The sequence below is a fragment of the Amphimedon queenslandica genome, unplaced genomic scaffold (assembly GCF_000090795.2).
Source record: "Amphimedon queenslandica unplaced genomic scaffold, v1.1 AMPQUscaffold_13340, whole genome shotgun sequence".
NCBI lineage: Eukaryota > Metazoa > Porifera > Demospongiae > Haplosclerida > Niphatidae > Amphimedon > Amphimedon queenslandica.
In genome coordinates this window covers 46,365-60,960 of record NW_003546424.1, presented here as the reverse complement: position 1 = coordinate 60,960, position 14,596 = coordinate 46,365, and the positions used below count along the sequence as shown (strand labels likewise).

The following is a 14,596-nucleotide window of genomic DNA, read 5'->3' as shown; positions in this document are numbered from 1 at the left end:
TGCACCTCATTCAGTTATTCGATATGGTTACCAACGGCAACGACAAATCACGTGACTAGGTCTAGTTAATCATTAATAACTACCTAAACCAGAGATCACGTGATGCTATTTGTGGGCGGGTCTTACTGATAGTTTCCATGACAACCAGTGGCTAATAAATATGGACCCAGGAAAGGTAAGTGTGGTTTCGCCTCCCTCCAGCGCACACAAACAAGCCAATAACTTTAGTCTCTTGGCAGGTTAAGCTGCTACAGAACCAGCCTTACGACGAGAGCGTTGAAGTAAGCGACGCTGAAGAAGTAGTGAGTACAAATCCAACCCCCAGGATGTCAAAGCCACAGTCAGGTTAGACCAATCAATCACAGACTCCATCATGTTTCAGTTCCAAGTAGGAATAGAAGAGGAAGAGGATGGAGGGGTGGAATATCCAAGGGATGGTAGTGTCCCGCAGGCATCAGGCATGATGTATGAGGATGAGGAAGAAGATGAAGAGACCAACGAGGAAGAGGAGAGCGAGGAGGAGCAAGATAATGGAGGAATACAACAAACATTGACTGGGTATGTTAACTTTAATTACATCATGTACACATATGTCCATATTAAAACTCACTTTCCCTCTCTCTCTCTCCCTTCTATTATAGTGGCTATGATCCAAATGAATATGAAAATTTACAAGTTTCTCCTGAGATCAGAGAGCTCTTTAAGCACATATCCAGATACACTCCTCAAAACATTAATCTTGACTGTCGTCTGATTCCCTTTGTACCGGAGTACATACCTGCCATTGGAGACATTGATGCTTTCATTAAAGTCAGCCTTTGATCATAATAGTTCTATGTATTATGGTAGCTCTTATTTTAGGTAACAAGGCCTGATGGAGCTGGTGACCGATTGGGATTGACTGTACTTGATGAGCCTTCAACCAAACAATCAGATCCACATGTCTTAGACTTACAATTGAGGACACATGCAAAGCAGTCACTGGAAAAACCAGCAGTAAGACTAATAAATGAAATTAATAATAAATAAATATCATTATTATTATTCAGCCTGTGCATAATATCAAAAACCCAGAAGCAGAAAGCAAGACACTAGACAGTTGGATAGAAAATATCAAGTGAGACAGAGAAAGGTTTCTCATTTTTACATGTAAGCAACTCTTTCTTCTTTTCCACAGGGAGCTACACAGACAAAAACCAGCCACTAATGTTCATTATACAAGGTTGATTTGCTTTCATTGCTGCATATAATTACACTATAATATATTTATAATAGAAATATGCCTGACATTGAAACACTGATGCAAGAATGGCCTTCAGATTTTGTAGAATCTTTAAAAGAAGTGGGTGACACGCACAATTTTTGAAATGATTATAATGATATTATGTATTTTATTACTTGAAGGTTGGCCTACCTAATGCTGAGCTTGATTGTAATCTAGAGGAATTTGTAGACATAATGTGTGGTATGTCAGTGCAGATTATAAATATTTATTATTCCTTTGTTATTTTTGATAGGTTTGCTTGATATTCCAGTGCGTGGAAACAGAATCCATTCGCTTCATGTCCTCTTCTCTCTCTTCATGGAATTTAAAAACTCACAGCATTTCACTAACTATATACCACCTACATGAATGCACATTTAAAATCAACAACAACAATAATCATAAAAAATTGCAAACAATAGCAAGTGCAAAGTAAAAAAAATTGCACAATAAAAAATTGCACAATAATGGTCAATTTATCAAACTAAAGTGTCCTGTCTAATGCTACCATATGTAGCAGCGTTAGTATCTTGAGTATTGCAATGATCTTCTAGAGATACTACAACAGGAACATGTTGTTCATCATATTCTTGTGGATTCTCAATTCGATCAGGATTCCATTCATCTTCAATTATAAGCTGGTCATCATCTGGCTCTCTATCCATTTGTGGGGCTGGGGTTCCTTTGTATTGCTTACAGTAATGATTGTGAATAGATATCAGTCTATACACAATCAAAGCAATAGCTGTATTAAAAATAACTCCACTAAACACAAGTGATACAAATATTTGGATCTCAGTCACATAATAAGCTGCACTTAATAATATCAAAAACAATAAAACTATAAATTCAGAGATATTTTGATAAGTAATTTTGAAAGGACGAAGTATCAAGATCATTGCTCCCAATAGAGTGAAAAGAGCTGGTCTAAGAGTTAGGGTTGCTTCTAAAAATATAAAATTCTGACATAGGACTCTTGCAAAAAGATAAAATCCAGCAAAGTAGCGATAATCTGCTCTTGTTTTCTCAGAACCATTCTTGTAAGGTCCAGTAAACACATCACCCAGTGATAGTAGTAGCTGGTTCCTCAAATGTAAGCAATTCAACATCTTATGAAACCATTTAAATGGATAAAACTGTATGTAAAGTGTTGGTAGGAGTATTACAAGTAGTAGAACAAGGATAGCAAATAAACCAGCCGCTATATGAAAATTTTCGAAGTATTTTTGCTTTGCATCATAAAAGAAAAGAGCATTACCATTTTCAGAATTAAAACGTAATATCTTAAAAGAAATGGAAGCTAACTTAGTGAAACAGAGTATATATATTGATGCTATAAAGTGAGTAAAAGATGGTTCAATGCCAGTCATATTCCAGAAACGAGCCATGCAACGATGAAATGGTCTAGTAATAAATACTACACACTTGTAACCTTTATCATACAATGTTATCCAAACATAGAATAAGAGGAGGAGGAGCAATGGATAGAATCCTATCACATACCAAAAGAAAATTACTGAAAGAGGTGACATCTGAGGTACAATGCACAATGGATAGTTGAAAAGAAAAGGCATAAAATTTAGATTGAAAATGCTAAATGGCAGTAATGGTATTAGATAGAATTTTTCCTCCAACATATATTGATATTTTCCGATGGGATCATCAAAATAGAAAAGAGATACTATTTGAGAGTAGAATACTATGCCATGAAGAAAGCCATCTGTGATTTGTATATTCAATACTATTAATAGTAAAGTTATGATTGTTATCGGTGCTATTTCTATCAGCACAAAATACAATAAATCTGAGAGATAATTTTCACACTGGACACACGTATTGATTATGTTGATGGGAACTCCACTGCCTACTGGACAATCAGCACACAGTTGCATAGTTTCATTGTCAATGCAAGTATTATTTTTTTTGATATCAGCATTATCAATAAAAGGGCAATATTTCTGATCGGCACTGCACACTCTACTGTCACATTCTACTGTAACATTTAAATCTACATTAGTACTAGCATTTATAAATCCAGTTGTTTTCACAGACATTTCAACAGTAGCTGTTTCAGTAAGGCATGTTAACAACTCATAAGAGGTTTGTGGGCCATTGTTGCGTACTGATCTAACAGCAACTGTTTGACAAAAACCATCAATACATACATCTAAGTCATTTTTCCACTCTATTGTTTTGTTATTGCAATCTGTGACATTTGCTTTAAACTGTAGATACTCACATAAACAGGTTGGATTGGGTTGAGCCGGCAGAGATGAACATTCAAAACATTGCAAAGGCAAGTTCTCAGGGTAGATACTTAAAGACAAAGGACAGAGCATTGCATCTGATACATCACATTCATTGATTTCAGGAGCATTAACTAAAGACACTAGTAGCAGGAAACAAACGGCTTTGTAAAGCATTTTTGCACTGCACACAACATAGATTGATTGCCCGCCGAAATTGCAAGGACCTGTTATAATATCTATGGGCCACCAAAGGGGATGGGAAGGGTTACTCTGAAAGCATGATAGCACGTGGTTTCCGTATTTTACACTAGTAGGCATTAGTATCCGTAGTTTTACAGTTACTTGCAGGTTGCAGCTGCAATCATGATGAATACTAGAATGAACACTATTAGACCGCCAGAGACTGAATCATTAGCTTCTTATGAGTAAGTTTCATCAATAATATTGATATAATAATAATAACTAATAAATAAAGGATTGAAGAAAAGCAAGAGAACAAAATAAAGGCAACACTGAAAAGATATGCAACTGAGTTCCGCCAGTTTGTCATCTTAACTGTCAAAGTAATTTTGTGAAAATGTATGCATAATTTGACATTTTATAGAGCTCTGCTTTTAACTGGTTTATAATGGTCATAATATTCCTCAACGCTACGACGATTTCCATGGAAACCAGCTACCTCAAAGACACCATTCCCCTCTTCTTCCTGTTGACGAATCAAATATTTTTAGGTATTTATCTGATGGAATTTCTCATCAAACTTTATGCAGAGCCTCTCGGCTACTGGAAGAGCTATTACAACATATTTGATTTTATCATATTCATCATTGCAATAATCGATTCGATATTTCTGTACTTGAATCTTGGACAAAATGAACTTGCTCTCCTACAAGTAGTTAAAGGTAATTTTAAAATAAATTATAATTTATTTAATTAAATATATAAATATAATGAAAAAAATTTATTTTTAATTTTTAGCTCTGATACCTTTGAGGACTCTTCGTCTCATCTCGCTCTCCCAAGGTCTTCAGTTACTAGTCAAGTCTCTCGTAAAAACCATCAAAAGTTTTGCTTTCAATCTCCTCCTCCTCCTCTTGACTTTCATGTTCATATTCGCTCTTATTGGCTACTACCTGTTTGGCTATGAGACAAACGGAGACGAAACAAACTGGGGGAACTTGGGACGGTCCCTTTTGACATTGTTTACTTATATGACCGTGAGTACAGAAGTATACATACTTCACAAATTGAATTATTCTATTTCAAAATAACATTCAATACATGCAATTACTGATGTAATACTGTTTCTAGATGGTATAATAATTGCACCATTCTTGTGAACTGCATTCATATAGGTTGATGGGTGGCTTCCTATCCAGAAAGAACTGACAGCTCACGGTTTTGTAGGTAGTGAGATATTCACCGTCATCTTCATCTTTCTCGGTCACTACATTTTCACTAATCTATTTGTTGGTGTCCTCATAGCAGTGAGAATAAGAGGGAGAGAGGGGAGAGTAAAGAGAGCAAGTCTTATTTTAATTTTTTAATTACAGAATATTCATCTAACTACGACGAAATTCAAAGCACAAAAAATGACAGAAAAAAGAGCACTCATCCAGGTACTAAATAATAATAGTACTGTACATAAATAATTATGCTAATGAACAATATTAATGATGATTTTTGATGAACATAGAGTAAGAAAAAAGCAGTAATTGACAAGCAGCACAAAGATGTTATGGAGATGCTTAAGAAGCAAGTGAGTGACATTGGTAATGTAATAGGGGGACTTCTTTAAAGGTATTATTAAATTTACTATTTGTAGTAATCGGTATGCTGAACTACACTGCCAATAGTAATTCCATTCATCACTGTTTACATGCCAAGATGTAACAGAATTATTAACAAATCCCCCCCTTGTACTTGTAGTATACATGCCTTTGCTAAGAATGTATTTTTAATCATTAGTATTTAATATATAAATGTATTTCTATTTTTCTTGTAGCGCGAAAATAACTATATGACACTGAATGAAATGACAAAAGAATTTGAGAAAAGCCTCAGACATGATGACTTTACTTATACGACTGATCTCTGCACTACTGTGACATGGATTGAGACAATGCTGGCATCTTTAAAGCACCTTGAGAACAGCAAACACAAGTAATAATAAATAATGGAGTCTATTATATTCAATTTTTGGAGAATGCCATAGAATTTTGTTTAAAATTGGCAAATTTTGTGTCAGATGCTTGTAATTCAAAAAAATTTAATTGGAAAGGAAACTTTCTACAAAACATTAAGTGTGTGAGATAATTTAATTTCCCTACTTTGCTCTCTCACTTTATTAATTCATGCAGGTGCCACCAAATTCAATTTGAAATAGCTGAAGTATTAGCTGAAATGAAAGGAACCTAGCTGATATCTCCTAGTATCTCATTTAACTGTGCTTTTATTAATAAATTTTATAACCACAAAAGGGTGTGGTTCAATTAAGCTATGGCACCGCCTAGTGGCAGTGAAGAACTCAGGAAGCTTGGTTTTCTCTTTTTCTCGAGGTTTATGACTATTTCTGCCATAGATCCATCACATTATCACACATTTGAATTGCTAGGCTCTATCCTTTTGAACTTTAAAGACTCTGGTCGCTTTTTTGGGGATTGGAGTCCTGTCAGGAACCCTGGACAGTCTCGGGGAGCCGGACTAGGTCTAGGGCAGATCTAGTAAGGTGGAGTGCTCAAGAAGTTAGGCTTTAATGATGTTACACTAGGAGGCAGTGTGTTAATTTTATAGTAGCTCTAGCCAGAGAAACCTTTGAGAACCTTCTACAGTACTAGAGCAAGGCTTTAATAGGTTTACTTGGTGCAGATTTTTGGAAAAGTAACCAACTAAACTTGCCAAGCTTTTAAAGATTCTAGCCTAAGTTACAACATAGATACAAAGAAGCTACTTCTATCTAGAAGCGTTAAAAGTTCAATTATATCAGTAGTACATGGCTATAAAGCGTTTACAGTGTATATAATGCAGTATTGTAATGACTGTTAGTATGTGTAGGTGGAAAAATCACGTGCTGTTGCGCAAGCGCGCCGTGGCCTAGTGGTTACGGGGGTGGACCCGGCCTTGAGGCAAGAAGGTCCGGGTTCGAATCCCCGAAACCGCATTTGTAGACTTTCTTGTAAGTTCTTTGGTAGGTATTCTTGTAGGCACTAGGTAGGTTATAAGCCGTGGCTGGCTTCAGTGGCATGCAATTACATGTAAGTACAGTACACGTACACTCTGTCTAATATAGTATGCATACAGAGTTTACATTATAATGCACACACAGCTTCAGACTACATTACAGGTTTGTACAGTGCTGGTGACACACTTCCATTGGCTACCATTCCTCATAGAGTGCACGCTATGAGTACTGGTAGTCTGTGGGGGAGTGCCATTGGTACTGTATAGATCTGTAGAGCTTATCATGCAATTGTGTATACATACATGAAGCCTCATACTTAATAGTAATATACACACAGAGCCTCATACATGTACTTAAATAGTAACATATACATACAGAGCCTCATACACACATACACACACGCCAATTTTTTTTCTTTTTTTTTTTCTTTTTTCTGGGCAATGAAATAATTAACAAAGCTCATCAGATGAAGAAAAATGGCAATTCTTTTTGTTAATTTTATGAAAGTAGTTGTAGTTGTTTATAGTATAATGTTCATAAGACCATGCTGCAAATTGTGGTATTGCCAAATAAGGGCTGTGCGGATCACGTGATCTCTATTAGGGACAAAGCCGGCGAGGAAGAAAAAGTAGGGAGTTCCCCTTTCTCTTTCTGTACTGTCCCTTTCTGGTGCTGTCCCTTGGTGTTCTCCCTAAAGTCGGAGCCTAGTCTGTGTAGTTGTGGTATAAGCGCGGGTAGTTTTAGAAAAAAAGGACACTCTCATTATTCACTAGATAGGAACTAAATGGAAAGGTCACAGCTCAACAAAGGGAGTTTATATCGAGAGGGGGGTAGCCAGGATCGGCTCTCCCCATCGTCTGCCTCGTCCCCTGACAAGAGGCGGTATCTGAGCACTATAAGCAGTGGAGCCAGCCCTGCACCTGCCACTCCATTGCGACTGATATCTAGAGGCTGCCCAGAGCCTGAAGAAGAGGAAGTCCAGGAGGTAATAAGAACGCAAGTATCACCAGGAGCTCCTAACACTGGTTACTATCATCACCAAACCAAACTGGATACTTCTGCATCAAGAAAGAGAAAGATACTCAACAACCCTCTACCCTCGCCTAACCCTTCCTCTCTTCTTGTCCTTCCTTCTCCCACCACTCAAATTGCAAGGCGTATTGACTCCATTAATCTCGAGACTCTCCAGCGACCGTCTCTCTCTCCTTCTCACTCTTCTCCCGGGAGCCATTTGACCTCCAGCGTCTCTCACATGCAGCAAGAAAGCGATCGGTTGCAAGTCGTGCAAGACGGAGCAATGGAAGTTGGCACTGATGGTGAGTTATCATTTTCATCTCTCTTTATTTTTGATTTTTGTTTGGAGCATGTTTTTGTTGCTATTTGTTGAGAGATTGCAGCTGCTGTGTACCTGTGTGTCCCGCTCTTTCTGTAACTGAAACTGCATGTAATTGCAAACCATCACACAAAATACATGCACATATTGACTAAAGTATAGCAGCAGTGAATGAGCTTTCAATCCAATATACTTTATGCATTGTACACATACTTATGTCAGCATAATAGTCCATGTATGTATGATGCATCTCTGTATAATATTATGTGTCAGTGTTTGTTCCTTTTTGTCCTATCATTGTTCCTGTGACCCTATGCTTAGCCGCCTGACCCTACACATATGAATGATCTCTTGTATTTGTAATAATACTAATACAATGTAATAATAATAATAATAATCAACAATGTAATAATGGCAATGACAAGTCCAGTCATGAAGACAGGACGCATATGCATGAAGGGAAAGCTATGCATGTTCCAGGCTGTGCAACCATGTTGATTCTATAACAATGTACTATGTCACTATTTGGAGTTGTCTCTCCTCTTTCTATTTCTCATGCTTTCTGATATCCTATCTTTTCATATAGTATACTATAGCGTAGTAGCAGAGATAATTAATTAGTGAGAATTATTATTATTATCATTATTATTAGATTTATGTTGTTTTTTCAGTCTGTGGGGATAATGGTAGGAATATCTCTTTTATTTGGGACTGAGTTACTGTACAATGATACCTTTCAATACCTGTTGCAGAGTAAATTCACATTTCAATTGGGAATTATTTAAGCACTGCACAGCAATTAATAATGCTCAGTAGTGTTTGGTTGCTTGCATATGCATGTACATGTACATGTATATGCAGTGCCAGTTATGTTGTGTACAATGGTAATTGAATCTACATGTATTGTAGTACAGATGTGTGTTATGTGCAGGAAATCCTGTTTACATGCCAGCGTATAATAATAATAATAATGATGATGATGATGATCTCAGCTCTTTCTATTCTATACTAAGAATTAATTATAAGAATTAAATTGAATATCACTAGAGATTTATACTTTCCTCTTTAAGGAGGAAATGTATTTAGTCATTCAATTCAAACTCATTAGTAATACACTTTCTGTTTCTCTCTCTCTCTCTCTTTATAGTAAGGAGGAGCAGATCTCCCTCTAATTCTCCCTCTGTCCCTCCGGTTGGTCAGAGCGTTGAAATACCAGCTCAAGAGGATCATCTTTTAGAGAGCTACATCCAGCGACCGCCAGAGGCCGTGAACATGAAGAGGTTAGTACCTTCGGATGAGGAAATGAGCGGAGAAGAGACCAACTGGAGGACAAGAGGAAGTTCAAAGATTCCTAAAACAACAGCTGGTAAGTATATTAAAACCACCGCCCACATATTAAACCAATTATCGCTTGTCCTTTAAATATTTGTTTATAACGTCCACCCACTCGGAATAACTCCAATCGTTATGGTCTGGTTAAGGTGTGTAATTGATTAGAACTTATGAGATGCTTCTTTTGATTAAAATGCTTCAAAAAGACTATTTATTTACTCTTGCCTTCACAAGTGCAGAATTAGTAAACAGCCTCCACACACACACACACGAGACTATTACTCCAATGACATTTACTCTAATATTATTATTATAATAAAATATTCTCTCTCTTTTATTGACTCTGTGTGGTAGTGGAGGGGATACACCCCAACCATACACTGTTATTGATAAAAGGTGACTGGCCGTGTGTGTCATTCTGTCGTGTGTTATCTCTAGCCTTCTATTGATAGAGTGCGTGTTTTCTTTCCCCTCAATATAAGTGTTACTAGGTGTCAGTCTCTCATTTAAGGTCGGCCTCAATAGCACTGCGTGTACTCCAGCTCCTTGTTTAGACTATGCGGATATTCTATGTACCATAAATTGTACTGTATTGCTTGTACTGTATGTATGTATGTGTATATTAATGTATGTCTGACTCATTCTGGGGAGTAGATTGTCTTGTAGTGATTGTTGTTAGCAGGCCATTAGGGAGACCTCTCTCTCCCTTGTATGTGTTTCTTGAGGGGAGGAGAATGTAGCCCATACCTAATTCTAATATTTATTATTATTATTATTATTATTATTATTATTATTATTATTATTATTATTGTTTTTGTGTACTCTTTTGGCAGTATAATGATAATTATTATTATTCCAAAAACTGTTTCGTTACAGTTATTGTATGCAGTGTTTGGAACTTATGCTGTTACATTTTATTTCATTCTTTCTCTCCCGATCTGTTATGATTTGGGACACGCTTGTCACACTTCTCCTCCCCCCCCCTCTCTCTCCCCTCTCTCTCCCCCCCTCTCCCCTCTCTCCCCCCTCTCTCCCCCCTCTCTCCCCCTCTCTCTCTCCCCCCCTCTCTCTCCCCCCCTCTCTCTCCCTCCTCTCTCTTTGTTTGGTTGCTTTTGCATGTTATTACAAGCACCACCCACTCACGTGTGTGTTGCTATGTGTTGCTACAGCTCGAGTTGAGGGAGTAAAGGGGGAATTGGTTGGAATAATCTCCTCTTGTAAACATTTGTGTTTCCTTGTAAACCTGTTGTGACTAGATTGCTATTGTCACTACAGTCTACATGGGAATGCTACCTGTTGGGTGAATTGTAGGGAGAGAGAGGGAGGGAGAAGGGAGTGGGAGAGAATGAGGGAGAGGGAAAGGGAGAGAGAGGATATGTAGGTGAGTGTGGGGTAGGGGATAGAATCATAAATAGCAAGGGAATGTCACTATAATCATCTTCATTATTACAGTCAGCAGTCCTGTACTGTGACACCTTTATAATGATATAAGCCTCATCACCTTCCACCCTTTTACCTTTTAAGTCAACGTAGGGCAAGACTCCAGAGGATATTAATAGCTGAAAAGATACCCCAACAATGCGTGCTATTGATACCAGCTAAATATCAATTACACCTGCTTATACAGCACTCTCCTTGTACTGTGTATGTACACATACATGCACTCCTGACTCCTATTCTAATTGTTAGCTGGGCTGACTCTGCTTAGGGGAAACTTTGAAGGCCATTAGACTATCATCATTGTTTATCTACTGAGCATAGTAGCATTTGCATATCCCTGTTGATACCTTTTCAATGTTTAGCACATATATGTACCTGTACATATATGTACCTGTAGTCATGTACATGTACATGTACCTTGTATTAATTGTCACTATATAGGCCACACATGATAGCATTATATATTCATGTGCATGTTTTATTGCTTAGCTGTCATGGAGGGACTATTTTGAATGAGAGTCATTTGTCTTGATATTATTAGTAATGATATATTATAATTATTATCATTGCTGCATGCTCTTCTTATCATGTGTACTACAACTGTGTTGAAGTGGTTTCTATAGTGTGTGTCCTCCTAATGACTCCCTTCTCATAGTAATGATGTTTTTATGTGTCTTCTTTCATTCCCCAGGTGTTTCACCACAGGGACTATCAAATCATACCAAGCAGTCTCCTCGGGTACCAACCATCCATCAGCCTTCCTCTCTGCTTAAGAAGAAACACTTTTCACCTTCTCCTAACTCCTCCACTGCTCCTTCTCCTGTCACCTTACCTCAGCTTCCTCTCCTTCCTTTGATGTTCCCTCTTGTTTCTTCTTCCTCTCTTCTCCCTTCCCTCACTCAATCTCCTCCTACTGCTCCTCCTCTTTCGTCCTCTCAACAAACTAAAACTAAAACCGTCAGCAGTTTCTCTATCAATGACTTGCTTGCTAAGGAGCCTACGTCTTCGGCGTCATCAAAGCAACAGGCCCCACCCACTGCAATAACTCCTAATAGTTACCCATTGATAAACCCAACCCTCCTACTACTCTACCAGCAGCAGTATAATAGTATGTTAGCGGCGGCTTTGGCAGCTGCTAACGGAGGGACTATTACTAATGCTGTCTCGGGTGGTAGACTGTTTCAAGGAGAACCAGCTGAAAAAGATAACTTGAGCAGCTCTTCTCCTTCCTCCTCCTCATTGCATGTGGTGCATGACATTGATGATGATGATGAACCGCCATTGACGCTATCAGGCTCTGTTAATGCCTTCAAGAGGAATGAATCAGCTAGTCCTTTGAGGAATAGATACAGTCCCAGGGCCAGTCCAGGCCCTACTAATGACAGTACAGTGACTAGTAGTGAGGAAAGGTTACCCTCTGTGACTCCGCCCAGTGAGGGACTACCCACGTCTAATGCCGAGGGAGGAGTCAGACAGAATGCATTACTACAGGTAGGGGAGGCTCACTTGGCTATACTGCCTGATGAAGATGGAGACACGTAAGTAGCTGAACATTTAAAAGTATTTCATGTACAAATAGTTGCAAAAGATGTAAACAGGTTTTGGATTGGGGGATTTAGCTTTGCTAATTTCAATTTAACTTTGTTATAATTATTTAATTTATTTGTCAAAGATCCCTTGCCAAATTGAATAAAATCACCAGTGCATGCAGCTACATGTATAGCCTAAGGTATGTGTTTTTAACCTGTTTACATACCAAAATTAATTAAGATGGAAGGTCCTTTTAAGTCTGCTTTCATTTCTATTTCCTACTTTTAATGTTATGTTCTCTTTCCTTTTTCCAGGCCGCTTCACTTGGCAATAATACAGGAAAACATTCCATTGACTTTCTATCTTGTTCGACTCATTACTGGTGTATCGATGAGCCTAGACATTGCTAACAATCTGAGACAAGTAAGCTAAGGAGATGTACACGTACATGTAATTTAAACATGTATAAAATAAGGGTATCCTATCTTCTTCTTTCTATCTCTAAAAGCTAAGATGTAATTTAAACATGTATTAAATGAGTATATCTTTTATCTCATTCTTTCTCTTTTCTCTTTGCTTCTCTCTTCTCTTTCTCCTTTCTCCAGACTCCTCTTCATTTAGCTGTCATTACTGCACAGCCAATGTTAGTTAACCTGCTGGTTCAAGCTGGTGCTTCTGTTAACTGTCCTGACCGCAAGGGGAACACTTGTGTCCATTTAGCTGCTCAAAGAAAGAATGTTGGGATATTACAGATTCTCTCACAAGCAGAGAATCACTCCCCGGATTACAATGCGAGGAATTTTGGAGGTAATTTAATACCCGTACTCCCCCCCCGGTGGGATATTTGTTTGTTTAGCTTTTTGTTTATGTTATTATTGGCCTTTTGTTCTGTTATTGTTATGTGTCGCATGTCATCACGGGTTAATTGAATGATTAGGGGGCTCCTGTCTGGTTCTCTGTAATGTGGTTGATTTAATTGTTGATCTTGATTGCTTCCTGTTAGGACCATAATGTGTACATGCACATGTACTGTATGTACACATAACCTCTTCCTCATTGCATGAGGCCTTTCACTAGTAATGTGGTGTATGTAGTACTTTGGGCACTCCCTCCATTCTCCCTTTGTACGATTCAATTTCCCACTTGGTATTTTTCATGCTTCATCATATCCTCTCTTTATTTTCCTCTGACAGCTTCTTTGCTCAAAAATTGGGCCAAAGTCCATGTACTATAGTACAGGGATTTTGGGCAAATTTTACTAAAAATGAAATTGTGAGGATTTTCTTTTTATAATTTTTTTCTGATGTATATACACGTACTTATGTTGCGTAGAAAGTTGGAGCTAATTCCAAACAAGATTGGATTTTTTATGAATTACTTTAATCCTCTCTCTCCCCATTAGGCCTTACTCCAGTTCACGTAGCAACCAAAGAGGGCAGTATTGATGTCCTTAAGTTCTTGCTTCAAATGGGAGCCAATAGGAATATGGCGGTAAGCCAAACCCCAGCCCAGCTGCTACCATATAAAACAACCATTCTCTTTATTTAAAGGACTCGTGCAGTGGCCGTACGGCACTACATTATGCAGTAGAAGCACAGAATTTCCAAGTCTGTAACTTTCTTCTGGAGAACAATGTGAACGTGAACGCAGTGACATTCTCTGGTATAAAGAAAGAGAGAGAGAGGGAGGGAGAGAGAAATAGTGTGCAAGATTCTATTGTTTTGTTTGTTTGAATGACGTATATAATCTGTTTGCAAACTGTGTAATTTTTGTAATGAATTGTTTATAAATTATTTTGTCACTTCTTATTATTATTGTTATTGTTGTTGTTGTTATTAGGTAATACTCCGTTACATGTAGCAGCTGGACGAAGACTGAAAGAGATTGTGGCACTACTAATGGCCTACGGAGCCAATCCGTCCATCGCCAATGGAGAAGGGGATTTCCCTAGTGACCTACCAGCGTCTCTATTGGTAGGTCACGTTGTGTGTTCTCTATAAGTCACACCCACTACACCCACCTGTGCCTGGGTAGGTGCTTGATTAGTGGGCACCTCATTAATTTGAATTATAATTTTATTTATGCGTATTTTTTATTAATTTTTTTTAGATGCAGAGGGCAAAAATGAGCACAAAATAAATTTTAAGAAATAAAGAAAGAGACTGTTATTTATTTTTAATTTGAAATAATAATTATTTTTTCTGTTCATCACTTCTTGTAAATGTATCATGGATGTGTAGTTTGTTCTCTCTCTCTCTAGAAAACAA

The 14,596-nt window shown here is 37.8% G+C and overlaps 3 protein-coding genes across 5 annotated transcripts; all 3 read left to right on the top strand.

Moving 5' to 3' along the window:
- Window positions 1–138: 138 nt before the first annotated feature.
- LOC100634900 (intraflagellar transport protein 46 homolog) lies at window positions 139–1,739 on the top strand. Its single transcript, XM_003387520.3, has 10 exons — window positions 139–175; window positions 240–345; window positions 393–558; window positions 642–810; window positions 862–996; window positions 1,050–1,117; window positions 1,178–1,222; window positions 1,276–1,342; window positions 1,405–1,465; window positions 1,518–1,739. The coding sequence occupies exons 1-10, from the start codon at window positions 161–163 to the stop codon at window positions 1,631–1,633; spliced, it is 948 nt and encodes a 315-aa protein (XP_003387568.1). The 5' UTR covers window positions 139–160; the 3' UTR covers window positions 1,634–1,739.
- Window positions 1,740–4,616: 2,877 nt separating this feature from the next.
- On the top strand, window positions 4,617–5,931 carry LOC100634777 (cation channel sperm-associated protein 3-like). Its single transcript, XM_019998083.1, has 6 exons — window positions 4,617–4,730; window positions 4,869–5,000; window positions 5,067–5,132; window positions 5,210–5,272; window positions 5,519–5,676; window positions 5,874–5,931. Exons 1-6 carry the CDS (start codon window positions 4,617–4,619, stop codon window positions 5,929–5,931), a joined length of 591 nt encoding a protein of 196 aa, XP_019853642.1.
- On the top strand, window positions 4,807–14,568 carry LOC100634651 (NF-kappa-B inhibitor cactus-like). 3 transcript variants are annotated; one of them, XM_019998103.1, is made up of 14 exons: window positions 4,807–5,000; window positions 5,067–5,132; window positions 5,210–5,272; window positions 5,519–5,676; window positions 5,874–6,071; window positions 6,128–8,010; window positions 9,175–9,393; window positions 11,491–12,337; window positions 12,644–12,752; window positions 12,935–13,136; window positions 13,732–13,820; window positions 13,880–13,991; window positions 14,169–14,302; window positions 14,439–14,568. In XM_019998103.1, the coding sequence occupies exons 6-14, from the start codon at window positions 7,479–7,481 to the stop codon at window positions 14,466–14,468; spliced, it is 2,274 nt and encodes a 757-aa protein (XP_019853662.1). In that variant the 5' UTR covers window positions 4,807–5,000; window positions 5,067–5,132; window positions 5,210–5,272; window positions 5,519–5,676; window positions 5,874–6,071; window positions 6,128–7,478; the 3' UTR covers window positions 14,469–14,568. The 3 variants fall into 3 exon arrangements, with proteins under 3 accessions (XP_019853662.1, XP_019853661.1, XP_019853663.1); XM_019998102.1 differs by having other exon boundaries at window positions 5,874–8,010; XM_019998104.1 differs by having other exon boundaries at window positions 5,874–8,010; window positions 14,169–14,359.
- Window positions 14,569–14,596: the final 28 nt, after the last annotated feature.

Excerpts from the sequence above, each read along its gene's own strand:
- LOC100634651 (XM_019998103.1), top strand. The coding sequence starts at position 7,479 with ATGGAAAGGTCACAGCTCAACAAAGGGAGTTTATATCGAGAGGGGGGT. Across the intron at positions 13,137-13,731 it reads CAATGCGAGGAATTTTGGAG|GCCTTACTCCAGTTCACGTA; the intron begins GTAATTTAATAC and ends TCTCCCCATTAG. Across the intron at positions 13,821-13,879 it reads GAGCCAATAGGAATATGGCG|GACTCGTGCAGTGGCCGTAC; the intron begins GTAAGCCAAACC and ends CTTTATTTAAAG.
- LOC100634777 (XM_019998083.1), top strand. The coding sequence starts at position 4,617 with ATGTTCATATTCGCTCTTATTGGCTACTACCTGTTTGGCTATGAGACA. Across the intron at positions 5,133-5,209 it reads AAAAAAGAGCACTCATCCAG|AGTAAGAAAAAAGCAGTAAT; the intron begins GTACTAAATAAT and ends TGATGAACATAG. Across the intron at positions 5,273-5,518 it reads TGGAGATGCTTAAGAAGCAA|CGCGAAAATAACTATATGAC; the intron begins GTGAGTGACATT and ends TTTTTCTTGTAG.
- LOC100634900 (XM_003387520.3), top strand. Across the intron at positions 811-861 it reads ACATTGATGCTTTCATTAAA|GTAACAAGGCCTGATGGAGC; the intron begins GTCAGCCTTTGA and ends CTCTTATTTTAG. Across the intron at positions 1,343-1,404 it reads TTGTAGAATCTTTAAAAGAA|GTTGGCCTACCTAATGCTGA; the intron begins GTGGGTGACACG and ends TATTACTTGAAG.